The sequence below is a fragment of the Corylus avellana genome, chromosome ca10 (assembly GCF_901000735.1).
Source record: "Corylus avellana chromosome ca10, CavTom2PMs-1.0".
Taxonomy (NCBI): Eukaryota; Viridiplantae; Streptophyta; class Magnoliopsida; order Fagales; family Betulaceae; genus Corylus; species Corylus avellana.
Window position 1 is genome coordinate 6,160,297 of NC_081550.1, and position 16,296 is coordinate 6,176,592.

At 35.4% G+C, this 16,296-nt stretch overlaps 2 protein-coding genes across 5 annotated transcripts; both read right to left on the bottom strand.

Moving 5' to 3' along the window:
* Window positions 1-7,084: 7,084 nt before the first annotated feature.
* Window positions 7,085-10,677, bottom strand: LOC132164789 (uncharacterized protein C227.17c). 4 transcript variants are annotated; one of them, XM_059575347.1, is made up of 4 exons: window positions 10,581-10,677; window positions 10,307-10,396; window positions 8,838-8,956; window positions 7,085-7,411 (listed from the first exon to the last, which is right to left on the bottom strand). In XM_059575347.1, exons 2-4 carry the CDS (start codon window positions 10,392-10,394, stop codon window positions 7,295-7,297), a joined length of 324 nt encoding a protein of 107 aa, XP_059431330.1. In that variant the 5' UTR covers window positions 10,395-10,396; window positions 10,581-10,677; the 3' UTR covers window positions 7,085-7,294. The 4 variants fall into 4 exon arrangements, with proteins under 4 accessions (XP_059431330.1, XP_059431329.1, XP_059431331.1 ...); XM_059575346.1 differs by having other exon boundaries at window positions 10,307-10,489; window positions 10,581-10,676; XM_059575348.1 differs by lacking the exon at window positions 10,581-10,677 and having other exon boundaries at window positions 8,838-8,950; window positions 10,307-10,556.
* Window positions 10,678-14,640: 3,963 nt separating this feature from the next.
* Window positions 14,641-15,360, bottom strand: LOC132162805 (cysteine-rich repeat secretory protein 38-like). The gene has a single exon (XM_059573034.1). It carries the CDS (start codon window positions 15,358-15,360, stop codon window positions 14,641-14,643), a length of 720 nt encoding a protein of 239 aa, XP_059429017.1.
* Window positions 15,361-16,296: the final 936 nt, after the last annotated feature.

A 16,296-nucleotide genomic window follows, 5' to 3' on the forward strand; every position in this document is an offset into this window, starting at 1 on the left:
TTTTTTTCAAAAAAAAAAAAAACTATTTCTCAGTTCTAACTAAGTTAACCTTAACACTTACTGACTCACTCACGGCTTCACTTCACTCTTCACTTCACTAGCTTATTCCTTACTTTTCTGTTACTTTTTTTTTATGTGGGTCTATATATTAAAACATTATCTATATATTGAAACATTCTCTTTTAAAACGTTTTATTCTTCTTGGACGGTTAAGATAAATTTGACTAGTTCTTTGGCCCAAGAGATCCCTTTATTAAATTATTTTTTTCAATTTTGATTAAGGGTTTTTTTTAGTGGGTCGAGTCGGGTCGGGTTACCTGTTTAGCGCGCGAGTCGTGTCCGGTCGTGTCTACCCGATATGACCCGGTTATGCTAAGCGGGTCGTGTCGGGTTACCCGGATATTTTTCGTGTTATAATCGTGTCAGACCCGATAACCCGTTTAGCTAAACGGGTCGTGTTCATGTCTCGGGTAATCGGGTCGCGGGTCTTAACGGGTCCTAATCGTGTTTACCCGATTACCCATTTTGCCACCCCTAGCTTTTATCATTGCTTAATTTGTTTTGGGTAAGAAAAAAGAAATGCTAATTTAGCCATTTTTCTCCTCCGCGGTGTTGAAGTTGTTGGCGCTTGTGATAAGAGTAAAAATGCTGTTACGGCTAAAACCGCTAACCGCTTAAGTGGGCGGTTAACTGATAGTTAGCGGTTAATAATCATAATAACCGCTAACCACTTTTTTTATAAAAAAAAAAATAAAAATAAAAAAAAAATTAAAAGAAAAAACCAAAACGACGTCATTTTCTATGGTAATACGATAATACTCTATTACATACAACATCGTTTCTAGATTTTTATACATTTTTATATATATTTAAACATAAAAACGTCGTATTCATGTATTTTTTTTTATATATAAATATAGGATAATGTTAAAGACACAACTTTTTTCTTATTTTTTAATTTAAAAAATAACAAAATAAAAAAAATTCTGAAGCAATAATATTTTTTTTGGTCCTTCTTTTATTTGGTATTTTTTTTAAAAAAAAAAAATTGTATTTTTCTTCATAATAATGACCTTTTTTTAATTTTTATATATATATATTCAAAATTATTTTTGTTGTTATCAAGTATCAATTACAATGATAATGACGTTGTTTGTTAATCTTTCCGTCGAAGGTTAAGCACAAAACAATTTTTATCTTTATCTAATATCAGAATATATATATGGTAAATGTATAATAAGTTCTTGAGTTAACCCGCTAAAGTTAAAATATTCCTAAGTTTTTTTTTTTTCGAAAATTTACTTCTAAAGTCAATCGAAATGCCAATAAAATCCTTATCATTGGATTTTTGTAACGTCCGTTATTCCCAATCAAAATGTACCGTTTTGCTACGTCAGTATAATAATTTTTTATTAATTTAATTTAAAAATTATATTAAAAATAATTAAGTTGAAGAGGGTGAATAAGGTGGAGATTTTGCCACCTAGCCACCTATGAGGTGGCCATAAGCCACCCGGGGTGGGCAGGGGTGGTTTGGCCATCCCAAACAGGGCACCCCTAGCCACCTGGGGGTGGGTAGCCCACGCTTGGGGTGGCATGCGGCCACCCCATTGGGGTTGGGGGGTGGCCAGGGGTGGCAGCCCCATCGTTGGCCACCCCTTCAACTTATTTATTTATTTATTTTTATTTAATTTTAAAATTAAATTAATAAACAATTATTATGCTAACATGACAAAACAATGCGTTTTGATTGAGACTAACAAACGTTACAAAAATCTAACGGTAGGAATTTTATTGGTATTTCGATTAACCTAGGAAGTAAATTTCCAAAAAAAAAAAAAACCTTAGGGATATTTTAATTTTGGCAGGTTGACTTAAGGACTTATTATACATTTACTATATATATAGGCAGTTGGCAGTTAACGGACGGTTAATAACCGCCCTCCTTTTCAGCCCTTCCAGTGAGTTCCTAGCCTTCCTGCTCGTCGTCCACACTTCCGTCCAGGTACCTCTTATTTGGACTTGACAAAAAAAAAAACCCAATAACGATGTCGTTTTATACCCCCAATATCGGTTCTTATCAGGTATATCGAAAACCGATAAGCAAAATTTTGTTCCGATTACCGAATCTATATACAAATCCTAACCGATTACCGGCCGACGACGGTCGGTAATCGCGCGGTTAATCTGCCCACCCCTACCTACTAGTGAGTTCCCAGCCTTCCCGCTCGCCATCCAGGCTTCCGTCCAGGTACCTCCTATTTGGACTTGACAAAAAATAAAACCCAAACTCTGATGCTCTCAAGTTCATAAAAACAAGTATTATTATCAGTACGATAGAAAACAAAAGAGAAAACTTCTATTTTTCTTGAGAAAAGTGAATATTTCTTTGACATGATTTGAAAAGGGAAGAAAACAAAGACAAATGGTAAGAACATGGAGAATAAAACTAACAACAGTACATGAAGCGTGAAAGTATTTATTCCATTCATCTCTTCGATCTGTTTGTTAATTCAAAAGTCATTTCTAAATTCCCTCAAAGTTTTAACAACTAACATGCAGATCACGCACCATAACAAAAACAAACAAAAACAAACAAAAAAAGCCTCAAATTTTGAATATGCTTCATCATTTCCTAAAAAAATTGTGTGGGGGAATTGGTGATCTTTCAGTTCGAAGTTAGCAATATAGAACTACAAAAATCAGTAAATCCCAGATGTACTTCATTGGAAAGTATAGGTATTCATCTTCAACTGCCACCAATGCCAAGTTAGAAAGCTGCTTTCAATTTCTCCAGTCAGAATCTGTGTATTTGTCATTGTCGTGAGAGAGAGAGAGCCTGCAGATGTATTTATCCAAATTATCATCATCACCACCAGTCAGCCTCTGTGTCAGCCTCTGTCTATTGATCATCATGATCACCACCAGTCATTTTAGAAATATGAACACCGGGAACTCCTCCCAAATCGGCTCCTCCATGGACTGCTTCCAAGGATGTAGATGTAGGTGCTATGCAGGTATCATCATCACCACCAGTCATTTTAGAAATATGAACACCGGGAACTCCTCCCAAATCGGCTCCTCCATGGGCTGCTTCCAAGGATGTAGATGCCGGTGCTGTGCAGGTATCATCATCACCATCAGTCATTTTAGAAATATGAGCACCGGGAACTCCTCCCAATTTGGGAACACGAGGAATTCTGGCTGCAGCCGCGTTGGAATTTTGCCTAAAACTGCCAACAGTGAGCTGAACCCATAATAATTAGGCAATTTTCAAGCTAACAATGTCAATCTTAAAAACATTAGAAAAGCAAGCAAGGGCTAGCTTACTTGTATGGGAGTGGCCGCAATCAGTGTACCCGCGACACCAGCAAAAACTTCGCCATTAGGCTTCGCCAATGTGATAATTAACCTGCCGTCTATGCGATGTACATCACCGCTTTCGTTTTCAGATGATGAATATGATCCGGTTAAGTGCAAAATCTCAAAGGGACCCTGCATGAAAGAGCAAACAAAACCCTTTAAATTTCTAATTTCATATAAATGAGTTGGAACCAAATGGTAACAGTGACACTAAAATGATTGAAGGTAAAGTCTCCAGTAACCATGTTCTTGAATCTTGACAAATGTAACTGGAGAATTTATAGTAATAAGTTGACAAATCTTGACAAATATATGTAGTAAAAAAAAAAAAAACTAGCCACCCAGCAAGTCAAGAAAAAGAAAAAAATTAATTAGGGAAAAATGAATGATAAAAGAAGATTCAAACGTACATCATATTGTCTAACAGAACCAGAAGGATCAAAATGGCGAATTATAACACTGGAGAGCACACCAGTAGCAGAAATAATAAAAACTGACCGAGGACCCTGAAAACATAACGCTATCCTTCTAACGATATCCTGCAAATGACATAAAAAGTCTTAATGTACCATTAATAGAATAGAAAATATGCCAAGCAAATTCTCTCACATCCATCTAATATTACCTCATTGATCTTGACAATGAGTACATGAAGGGTGAAATCTCTACCTGCTGTGGCTCCAGCATAGTCACCTGCATGCATAAAAAGTTCATGTGTGAAACAACTAAACCTATAAAAATATATTACTCTTAACTAGTAATGTTATTATAAATCACATTTTTATCGTATAACTATACTACAAATTTAACATGGTTGTCCCAACCCGCCCTTAAATCATTCTTGTTAAAAAGTAAAAATAAAATAATCTAAAAGTTTGTTGAAACCGTCACCGCGCACGTAAACTTTGCGGGAATTCTTACAAGGCCCTCGAAGAGCCTAGCTTTATCAACCCAGATAAATTCACTAAGTCCATAACATCAAAACTTCCATACCCACCACCATACATGATTATTGTTTCACCAAAGACAATGACAACATAACAACAATAACAATAAAAACTGAAAATAACCCAAATAGCAGAAACACAAGAAACTCTGAAAAAGAGACTCAAAACGGATATATACCATACAACAAAATATTGAATTATAACGCAAAATTAGATATCACGAAGCGCAAGAAGCTCACCCAAAGAAGCCGAGAACATGCTCTCAGACATTGCAGACGGAAGGCCCACTCTGTCCCCATCGACCGTGTACTTCCTAGGCCGTCCCCTCCCCCTCCCCCTCCTCTGCAGTACACCTCCTAAGCCTGTTGGGCCGGACGACCCTTCTACTGAGCCCACCGCCACGACTGGCCCAGCTCTCTCTGCGCCCACGCCCGCGCTCACGCCCGCGCTCACGCCCACGCCCGGCCCATCAACATCGGGCACCACCTCCATGGATCAAGAGAAAACCAAGAGAATTCTCAAAGGAAATGAGAACCAAGTTAAAGAGAGAGAGAGTGTGTTTGGCTCTGACAAAGACGAAGAAAGAGTTTGAATAAGTACGTACAGTGCAAAAGGCGCCAGAAGAGAAAATGAAATTTGTTCGATTGAATTCGGATTCTTGGAAAGTAGCGCAATGGTGAGAAAACTACGTACACGTCGCTCAGCACGTATTTATACAGGGACTGTTGTTTTCTCGTCTCCCAAGAATGCCCTTTTGACAATTTTTTATTTATTTATTTTTCTTTTTTCTAAGCAACAATTTCTGAAAAATTGACTTGGGATTTGAGGGAAAAAAGACAAAATAAAATTATTATACTTCTTTTATATTATTAAGGGTTGAATGGTAGTTTTGCCATAATCAAACCACTGCCTCAATTTCTAAAAGTGTCACAAATCATACACGTCATTAAGCGAAATACTCATTTCGCTAAATACTCATTTGACACTTTCGTTCATTTTTTGACGGAAATCTATGTCACCTCACTTAAAATAATGGCATATGACTCTCATGCATGCCACATATTTTAACCAAATCAGTATATCTTATGATGTGATTGTATATCACAGGTAGTACCTATGTTTTTTTGTGTCAAGTGGAGTGCATAAAATAATTAAAAATTATTAACTCCAAATAAAAAATAAATAAAAACCCAAAATCGATTCAAACCAATCTATCAAATTTATCCCTAAATTGCTTGAACCCTAGTTTTAGGAGTGTACAAGTGGTTGTGGTTAGCGGATTATTGGTTAAAACCGATAACCGCAACCGCCTAAGGCGGTTATTAGACTTTAATAAGCTTCGATTAGGCGGTTAGTAGCTATTTTATAACCAGTAGTTTTATAACCCCTTTTTTTTATTATGGGCTTTGGGCTTTTTTAGGTGTTTTGGGTCTTCATTGTGCATATTTTTTTGGCTTATTTAAATTGTTTTAGGTTAATGTGTTCTCAAAAACAATGAATATAATGAAACACAATCTTTAACTCGTATTTAAAACAACATCGTTTTACTGTTATATTTTTAATATAAAATATAAAATATATATTTATATTATTATATATAAAGGTAAGCGGTTAGCAGTTATTAACCACATTTTCCTTCCCCTAAAACAGCTAACCGCCATGTCCTAGGTGGTTAGCAATTTTTTATTACTGCTTACCAAAGAGGTTATATGGTTATGCGGTTAACGGTTATAAGCAGTTAGTGGTTATAATTGTCCCGGATTATATAATGGTAGCTTGTGGTTTTTTGTCATCTTCCCAAAATCGCAAGAATCTCCGTAAGCAACTCCAGTGTTTACAACATGTTGGCTGGCCTTGGCAAAGCTAAGGTTCTTTATACTCGATAATTGCTTCATTTGTTTTGGGTAAGAAAAAAGAAATGCGATTTAGCTATTTTTTTCATCCGCGGAGTTGAAGTTGTTGTTGGCACTCGCAGTAGGGGTGAAAATGCGATTATAGTTAGCGGTTATTAGCTAAAATCGCTAACTACCATAATTACTACTTTTTAAAAAAATTAAAAAATTAAAAGAAAAAAACCAAAACGCGTCGTTTCATATATATAACAGCTAACCGTTAACCCATTAACGGTTTTGAAAATACCTAAAACTGATAACCGTAACCGCTTAGGCGATTAGCGATTTTTTCTAACCGCCTTCAAAAGCGGTTAATGCGATTTGTGCAGTTAACGGTTAATGGCGGTTAATAACCACCTGTCTTTTCACCTCTCGCTCGCAGCGATTAACAGCCGGAACCTAATTGCTATTGACATGGGTTCACTAAAAAAAAAACGGCATTTAATATATATATATATATATATATATATATACTGAAACGACTTTTTTAAAAAAAATCACGTCATTTAAAAATTCGTCGTTTACGCGCCATAATGCCCCTTATTTTTTTTCCCTCCCCTGCTGGCGCTAACCCTCTCTTAAAAGAATTGCTGTCTCTCTCTCTCTCTCTCTCTCTCTCTCTCTCGCTACCAGTGAGTTCCCAGCCTTACCGCTCGTCGTCCAGGAACCTCCTATAGTCCTATTTGGTCTTGTCAAAAAGAAAACCCAAACTCTGATGCTCTCAAGTTCATACAAACAAGTATTATTATCAGTACTACAAAAAACAAAGGAGAAAACTTCTATTTTTCTTGAGAAAAGTGAATATTTCTTTAACATGATTTGAAAAGGGAAGAAAACAAAGACAAATGGTAAGAACATGGAGAATAAAACTAACAGCACATCAAGCGTGAAATTATTTATTCCATTCATCTTTTCTGTTTGTTAATTCAAAAGTCATTTCTGAAGAAACAAGTGAAAAAAGAACTACAAAAATGAATCAGTCTCTCCCTTTCTTTGGCACATTCAATCAATTGAGTTTACTCCACATTCGTTGTCTAAATACTTTTGTTCCCAAATCACCAGATGATCAGTGTATGGTTGAAATTGCATCTGTCAGTCCATTTCATCATCTAAATGTCCAAATAATTCTTTCCAGTGAGATGATGCTTGTTCTGGGGTCCGTAAAGTCCAGATGTGAGGCTTGGCTTTCTCACGAATTTCTAGAATTTCCTGCATCCAGAGCGTTTAGCATGTTATCCTATGAATACAAGGATATTTATAGGCCAAACTAAATTCATAATCACCACCTCAAGTGACAAATAGAAGAGGAAAGCAAAATTAAGGATAACCCACCAAACAACTGCAGCTAAGTTTATGAAATAAACTGCCCTATGAAGCACTAGTTCCTGGTGTGAATTCAATATGAACATATACGGCCAATATTAAATTGATGGATCTTTCCATATTCACATTCAAGAACGGACTTTTCTAGTCGTAAAATGGCGAGAATTAATGTAACACACTAGACCCACCCTAGGGTAATTTTGTGATGTTCGCCAAAATGAACTTTTCGTTATTTTAGCAACCCTAGCTAAAATTCGCTCTTTCCGCTGCCAGTTTTACGGCCCCCAAAATACACCCCACGTTAGCTTGAAAACTAAGTTCTCTCCCTCTCCAAACTACGACCTAAAAGCATACATCAATTGGCACAAACCTTCTCCCTCACAGCTGCACCAGGAAACATGTATGATTCTTCAAATTTTTCTCAAACTTTTCCTATTGAAGAATGGGTGTGATGCATGGTACTTCTATTCACCTACCCGCCAATTCAAAAACATCAACAAAAAAGCTCTATCCAAAATAAATGTGTAGGCCCTCCCAGCCTCCCATACAAACTTGGAAATTGATAACTGAAACTTATAAGATTTCAGTCAATGTGAGAGGAGTATGGAATTGTTTGACCTTCCACATAGGAGAAGCAATGTTTATTAACTTTCTTTTTTCTGAAGGATCTGTAGAACATATAAAATTTATTCGTATGCTAGAATACCATCACATTTTTTCCATCTCCATGCATGGACTGCTTCTTAGCCCAATACCATAACCAATTTTTCTCATAATTCATATCAAGTTCTGTCAATATTGTGGCAGGGAATCTAAGTTTTTCCCTTCTACTACTGCTAATCTTTCTGCAAATCGTACAACTATATTACAACCTCCCAATTATTCCCATCCACGCATACTACAAAATTTAAAATTTGTCACCACTCCAGAATGACACTTAAACATCGAAGACTAATGCTGGGAAAAAAGTGTGTAATTTACGAGGGGCAGAGGGGCAGGGTTGCCAGTCTCCTTCATGTCAATACATTTTGCACCCCTGATACAGTTTCTGCAGGGCACTCTAGTGATCACACATAGAACAAGAAAGGAAATGTATAAAGACTAACTAAAAATCAATCAAATACGTAAGAAGAAAAAAGAATACATCTAGCAGAAAACATTCTGTATCCAAACACATGCAACCAATAACATAATGGTGAAGATTAAATCATGAACCATTTGGTTTAGCACCCTGATATTGAAGTCGTATGTTGCCTTAACAAGTAAAAGTGATGCACATAAAAAATAAAAAAGAAATCCACAAAAGACAAACCTGAACCTCAGCAGAACGTTTTGTCTTTAGACTCAAACAATCCAAAAGGGAACTCCACTTCTCAGAACAGTTATCAAGAACACCAACCCTATAGTACTGCTGCATCTGATGAACTGGTGCTGCCATTACATAAATGCCCATCACATGGACAATACATTGCTATAAGCAAACAAAGAAACCAGTAGGGAGAAAAGGAAAATAAAGGATTTGAAATTTTTTTTGTCTATGCGTTGTGTGATGGCCTAATAAAATGGCAGTAAAGGATACAAAATAGCTGGGAATAACTGAAACAAGGTTGGAGAGAGGGTCACAAAGATTGGGGACAACATATATGTTTCTGAAACAGCTAACTCATGCTTCACAAAAGAAAATAACAATAAACAAGTTGGATTCAAGTAGAATGTAGATCATGCAAGAATTAGAACCTTACCCAAGAAAAGAGCCAAACCCCTCAATATAGGTTAGTGGCACTAACTCTTAATTAAGAAGGGAATTAGGAGTCCAGGAAAATTTAAATTGAGTGGAATTTGTTAAAATGTGTTAAATTATTAAATTAAATTCTTAAATTTACCATTTTCTATGAGCTTAAAATTTTAGGATAAGTGGTGATTTCATAAAATGAAAAGCAGTGATTGAGGAAACAAGAATGCTGAAGATGTATCATGGAGAAAATCACAAAGAAACTAAAGATAAGTAATGTTAGATGGTCAATTATCTTAGTAGGGTAAGGTTTCATGAAAATAGAAAAGATAGGGCCATAACCCAAACAGAACGCTATCCATAAGCAAACCCATCACAAAGCTGGGGAAACAACAGTGAATAAGTTAAAGTATGAACAATAAACACGAACAATGCCACCAGCAAAACTGATTTAAGAATATGGTGAGTAGAGCAAAATGTTATGCATACAACAACCTTTATTATGCAAGGACGCAGAGAAGTTGTACAAAAAGAAAACGAACACCTCAAGTACACGAGAGAAAACCAAAAGGTTTTTTCTCTGAATAACAACCAAAACACAAATGCTAGAAGAATCATTCGTTTTAGAAAGTTTCAAGAAAACTCAAATTCAAATTCAAATAAGAATTAATGGATAATTCATAATATCGCTCATGGTGCAGCAATTCTCTTTCTCCCGGAATTGAGACTCCTAAAGTAAACAAATGAAAGAGCAATTCACACAACAGAGACTTAAAACTTAGAAGCTTTTCTAATCAATACTCATGGTTTCAAGGCTTATAAAAGCGCATCCTCATAACCAAAATAAAATAACAACAAAAAATTCCAAAAAAGCACAAATCATAGTGGTATCGAAATCGCCGATTCATGGAATTTAATTTTTGATTGGAATATGAACAAGATAATGGACTTCGATGGCAACAATGACTAATTGAGTTACTACAAATTGGATTGTGATGCAGAATAGGAATGAGAAATTGAAAACGAAGATGCAAATGGAAAGAGCGTACAGTAGCAAAACCAGAGGGCATCGAAGCAGGTGGTGCAGGAAAAGCGCCGGTTCCGAGGATCCGATGGGACTTCGGTCTCCGAAGACATGTCTGTTGTAGGGTTTAGGGTTAGGGTTTCAACAAGAAAAATTCAAAAAATCTCATCGCAAACCAAACATTCTCCAAGCCTTCAAATCTACTTTCCTAAGAATTCCCAGCAACCAAAAAGAGTCTAAAATGAATAATTGATAGATGAAAATATGAAATGAAATAAAAGCTGATAAAGGTTAAATACCTGGCTGAATTTGATTCACAACATGTTATTACTACAAACCATTGAAGCTCTCACACTGAGATACTTGTTTATGGTCCAAATTAGCCCTTTTTTTCTTTTTCTTTTTTTTTTTGTTTTCTTAGACCTCCAATATAAAACCCTTTACCTTTCTTTAAAATCCCATTCAAGAGTCCAAGGGGTACTATCGGCTAAAAATCACATATCATGAAGATGAAGTGAAGATCACTTATTCAAATCCTCTTCTTTCTTTCCTTCATCTTGTGTAGACATATACTTAAAAAATAAAAATAAAAAATTTGCTTATATATATATAAACCAAATGAATTTTGTGGGTTGCTTGTCCATAACAGAATCTATGGAGTAGTGCAACCACCCCAGTCCCACTGGAGGTGGCTAAGACCATTGTTAGAGCTTCATAAAGGGTGGTCGCAGCCACACCCAAGCGTTGTCAAGGATGGTCTTTGACTCTTGTCCGCTCCCCAAGTGTCATCGTGGGTCGCACTACCCCTGAAGCACCTTAGGGGTCCACCATGAGAAGTTCTAAGGGTGATGCGACCACTCCCGAAATTTTGTTATGGGTGCTAGCCATCCATATAATTCATTCAAAAAAAAATTATTCGTGTTTTAAAAGAAAAAAATATAAAGGAGGTATGACATTTAGAACTATCATGATTACTATTATTTAGCCATCACTTAGATCCTTTTGATGTAACCATTAGAGACTCCTTGCCAGCCACTGGCCAACACCACTCCGGTGGCTCTCTCTCTTGTTTTGCATGTAACCTGCAAAAAGATATGCCTTAGCAATTTATATAATTTATTTTAAGTATTTTTTTTTTTAATATCTCAACTATTTTATTAATTCTTAAAAGAGGCAACCAACACAACTTTTTAACCTTGCAGATTAAAGAGGAATGCTACACTTTCCAAAACATTTATCTAAAATTTGCTTCTCAAATGATCTGTCACAAACCTATGAGATAGTAACGTATTTTTTAATATAATATATTACATAGGATTGCGACACATCATTTAGGGAGCAATTTTTTTGAAAATTATAGTATTTCTCCAAATTAAAAGGCTCGGTACACCATGACACAACTCGCATGTAATATCTAATAAGTTTCTCTTTTCCTATTTTTTTTATTATTTATATGTTGTTATTTATTTTAAAACTATAAGAGGTTAAAATTCTCAACTAAGGTTGCAGATGAAGCCTCGTTAATACGTTTCACCATTTATTTTGCCTAGAGCAATGTTTTATTTAATGATTAAATTGTTCTTGCTTCACATCAATTGATAAAGATGGAATTCGGATATGATCGAGTTCAATCATGTTTTTCTCATGATTTATAATCCTCTTAATTAACTAAATGCTTGGTTTATATTGTTGATTTTAAAATTGGATATCTCTTATAATTTGTTTTTGACGGATACAATTAATGACTTAGTTTTAAATTGTTAAAGCGAAGAAGAGCACACTTTAGATTTTTTTTAAGGATTTTAATGATGATATTTTCCATGGTAAAAAGATTGACTTCTAGATTATCATGTAGACTTTGAGTAAAATCAATGATCAAGAATATATGTTGTTATGAATTAATGAGGTGGATTCCACAACCTTGGTTCTTTTTATCTTGATAATTTACTGTTTTATTATTTATTATGTTTAGATTAATTTACTGTTTAATTTATTATTTACAAGCGACTTTAGCTAAAGTCACATTTGGTTTTCAAAAGGAACCAATAGTGCCAGTGGTGAAGAAATTGGTCTCAACCATGAATTAGTAACAAGATATCATCAAATGAAAGAACACTTCCATGAGGGGAACAAATTTGTTCTCTTTTAAAAGAGAAGTGAAACTCAAAGACAAGATTACTATAAAATGGATTTTTTTTTTTTTTTTTTTTTTTGGTATGTGTTAATAGAGTGATTACACGCCGCTCACCAAGAAGAGGATTATGCAAAAGAAGGAGGTTAGAGGGTTCACCGAGAGTAGATTTGACGAAACCACTCCAATGCTTAAGTCAGTGTAGTGAGGTAAGAGGAAAATTTGGTAGAGTAATAATAGTGTTAATTAGGCATACCTATGAGATCATTGAGCTATCTCTTTATATAGGCAAACACACTCTTAGAGTTTGAGGGACTCTCGCCAAGAGTTTGTTACCTAACGTGGAGATTCTCTCCTTCAATATGTTAGGAGGGGCAACATGGCGTGGGCGCTGGTTAGCTAAACTAGCGAAGGGGGAATCGCTTGCTTGATCGCATCATATGGTAAATGTGCACTCGGATCTTGGTATCTGGTTGGGCCTATGGGCAGTCAAACGGTTAGGTTGTCGGGCCCTCAATGGCATGCAATCCTTTGTACTGCTAGAGATGATTAGTTGGGCTTTTCAATGGAGGGATAGTCAGTATCCAAGCCCTACAGTATCCAAACCATGGGATTTGAAATGAGTGCCTTAGACACGTTAGCAAGTTTTTTCAAGACCCGCCGGTATTCGGGTCGTATAATATGCAAGAACTATGTAATACAATTAACAGTTTACAACTCTGAAAAGACAACCTTATAGTCAAGTAAATTAAAATTATTCAAAAGATTACCTTTAACATAACGAGATAGTTATCATCAATTGCAAGTAGTGTTTGGAATTATGAAGAGACAATTGTTATCTAAGTCTTACAAGTTATTACTCAAAGTCTATAAATACTGAGTAATTAACCACTCGACTACTAATTTATTTCTCTGAAAACTTTCCCTTTCTGTTATCTTATCTTCTCCATCTTAATTATTATCTTTAGTATGTAGTTTATTTATCCTAAAGCTTTCCCTTTCCATTATTCTCTCTTCTCCATCTTTTTTTTATTTTTGTTAGTATTTGGGTTTTTGCTTCTATTAGGGCATTGGCCATACAGAAGTTTCAATGTCGTATGTTAAATCTTTGCTTATTTAAAGTCTGCAAGCCACCTTTGTCCTTTGTTTCTTTCTCTCAAAACCTAACTTAATTTTTTAACAATTTTAACCCTAACCATCATTCTCTCTCTCTTGGGCCTTTGTATGAAGCATTCCAAGAAACATCAACATTAATATGATATTGAGAGGATGTCTAAGTATCATGCGGAACTATTAAGGATTAAGGATTGTGAAAATGCCCCCCAAAACGACATCGTTTTGAGGAAAAAAAAAATGGTGGTAACGTTTAGGGGTGGCTCGCCGGTCACCCCATCGGCCATGGGGTGGCCGGCGAGCCATCCCTAAACCACCGTCTTTTTTTTTTTTTTTCTCAAAACAACTTCGTTTTTTGGGAGCATTTTTTAAATTGATTTTTTTTTTCTTTTCAAAATGGCATTTTAGTAACTTAACCTCAAAAAACGACATCGTTTTGCATTTTTCATCCTATTTGACGATGTTGACTAACAGAGTGGCCAAATTGCAATTTTTTTTTGTAATTTGGGGGCTACTTTATCACTTTTTGAACATTATGGGACTAAAATAAAAAATTACTAGTAGTTTGGAGGGCTAAATTATATTTTTTCCATATATATATTAGTTAGTGTTCCTTGATCAACAATCCAATTGAGCAATAAATAGTAGGTAATTTTATTTATTAATCAGTAATGGACGAGTAATTAGGATCCTCTCTAGTTTATTTGAACTGTATCCAGCTAGTTATATTGAAGGGTTATTTTTGTCTCTTAAAAAGTAAAAAGACAAAAATATTCCTATAATATAATCCACTGGATATTATTCACTCCATATGAACCGGAGAGGATCCGTTCCTAGACGAGTAGGTTCAAAACATGCATGTAATTACTATTATATAACGGGCAAAGTTTTTTTCTAAACTGAATTGAAAAAATTTTCTTTAACATAGTCTATAAAAGTGACATGTGTTCCTTAAACATGTGAGATGCACATGTCTTTTTAATAGTAGGGACAAAGTCGAAATAAATTTTATTAAAAATTCATATATATCTTGCATATTATTAAAAAAATAAACACATGTCACTTTTATAAACTAAGTTGAAGAAAATTCTTCCGACCCACCTTTAAGTTTTTCCTTATACAACGATAGCAACGCTATATGCCACGGCACAACTGGCACTGTAAACTGTCGCTCCTTTTTTTCCAGCGCAACAATTTTGAAGCTCCACAGCAGAATTGGTAAGGCATCTTTTGCAATCGGTGCCGGAAAGGTCCGTACTACACTGAGCCGTCAACTCCAATGTCTCCGACGCTCCAAGCCTCACCGTGTTCGTCACATACGTCCTTGGGATCACATACGCAATCTCGACGAGTTTACTGATCAAATCGTTCGTCTTTTGGCCGAACGAAACGGGGTCGCTCGCATTTTGGGAGTCCGTAAGAAGGTAACGGAGTTGGGAGTTAACTTGGCCGAAGAAATCCTCGTCGGAGTATTTCAACGTGCAAAGCCCGTGCCATATGACTGCACGTTTGCTATCTGGGCAAAGCGTGCGAATTTCGTTGGTGTCGTTGGATAAACAGTTGGCGCAATCTGAGGGATTGGCGTCGCCGGCGCAGATGGCTAGCCCGTATGCTCTGTCGAGGCCATGGCCTCTGGAACCCAGACAAAAACCTGTGGGAGGAGTTTCATAGGAAAGATAATTCATCAGCTCGTTGAGGCTTTTTCCATAATCGTCATAAGTGGAATTGAAATTCATAGAGTTTAAACAATCATGGTCGGGGACCGACAGACCCTTTTGCAGGAACAGAACAAAGGTTAGCAAAGAGAGAGAAGTGGTAGATTTTGAGAAAGACATTGTTCAATATTAATGTACATGGGTAATAAGTTTAACTATATATATAATTTGAGATGGTTATAATTTGAGATGGTTTATTCTCTTTTCTTTTCTTTTCTTTTTTTTTTCTTAATTTAAACAAAGAACCTTGATTTGAACAATAACCAATGTAAACTTTAGTCTAAATGTCTTTAAGGCAAATTTTGTTGGTGCCTTTTTTGGCCAAATCAAGCGGCTTTAGCTAAAGTCGTATTTGGTTTCAAAGGGAACCAATAGTGGGGAAGAAATTGGCCTCAACCATGAATTCAAAGAGTAATGTTATTTAGGGTCTTTTTGGGTGTGCGTTTGAAGGACTTAAAAGTGTGTTTTACACTAACAAAGTACATTCGAAGAAAAAAGTACACGTTTAGTAAAAAAAAAATTGAAAGTACTTTTAAGTATCCAAAAAGCCCAAAAATAGTCAAAATGCACTTTTAGCATAAGCTTAAAATAAAGCTTTTGCCAAAAACACTTTTTGACTTAAACGCTCTATTTTTCAAATACAACCCTAAACATACTCTTAATATACTGTTATATGAATGTCATATAATTTGATAATATGACAGTAAATATCAACAATTTGATCAACACTTGTAAAAATAGAAAATTAAAAGCTAATTTTTAAAGTCATGTCATCATGTCACTCATATAGTAGTCTACTTAATAACATTATTCATCATCAAATAGTCACATTTTAAAATGTGGATCTAATTATCTTTCAGGGGATCAAATGAAAGTACACTTCCATGTGGAAAGCAAAAAAAAAGTGAAACCGAAAGACAAGATTACCATATGAAAATGATTTTTTGTTTTTGTTTTTAGTACTTATGGACTGCATAATACAATTAGTAGTTTTACAACTCTGAAAAGATAACCTAATGGTCAAGTAAATTATAACTTACTCAAAAGAATTGCCTT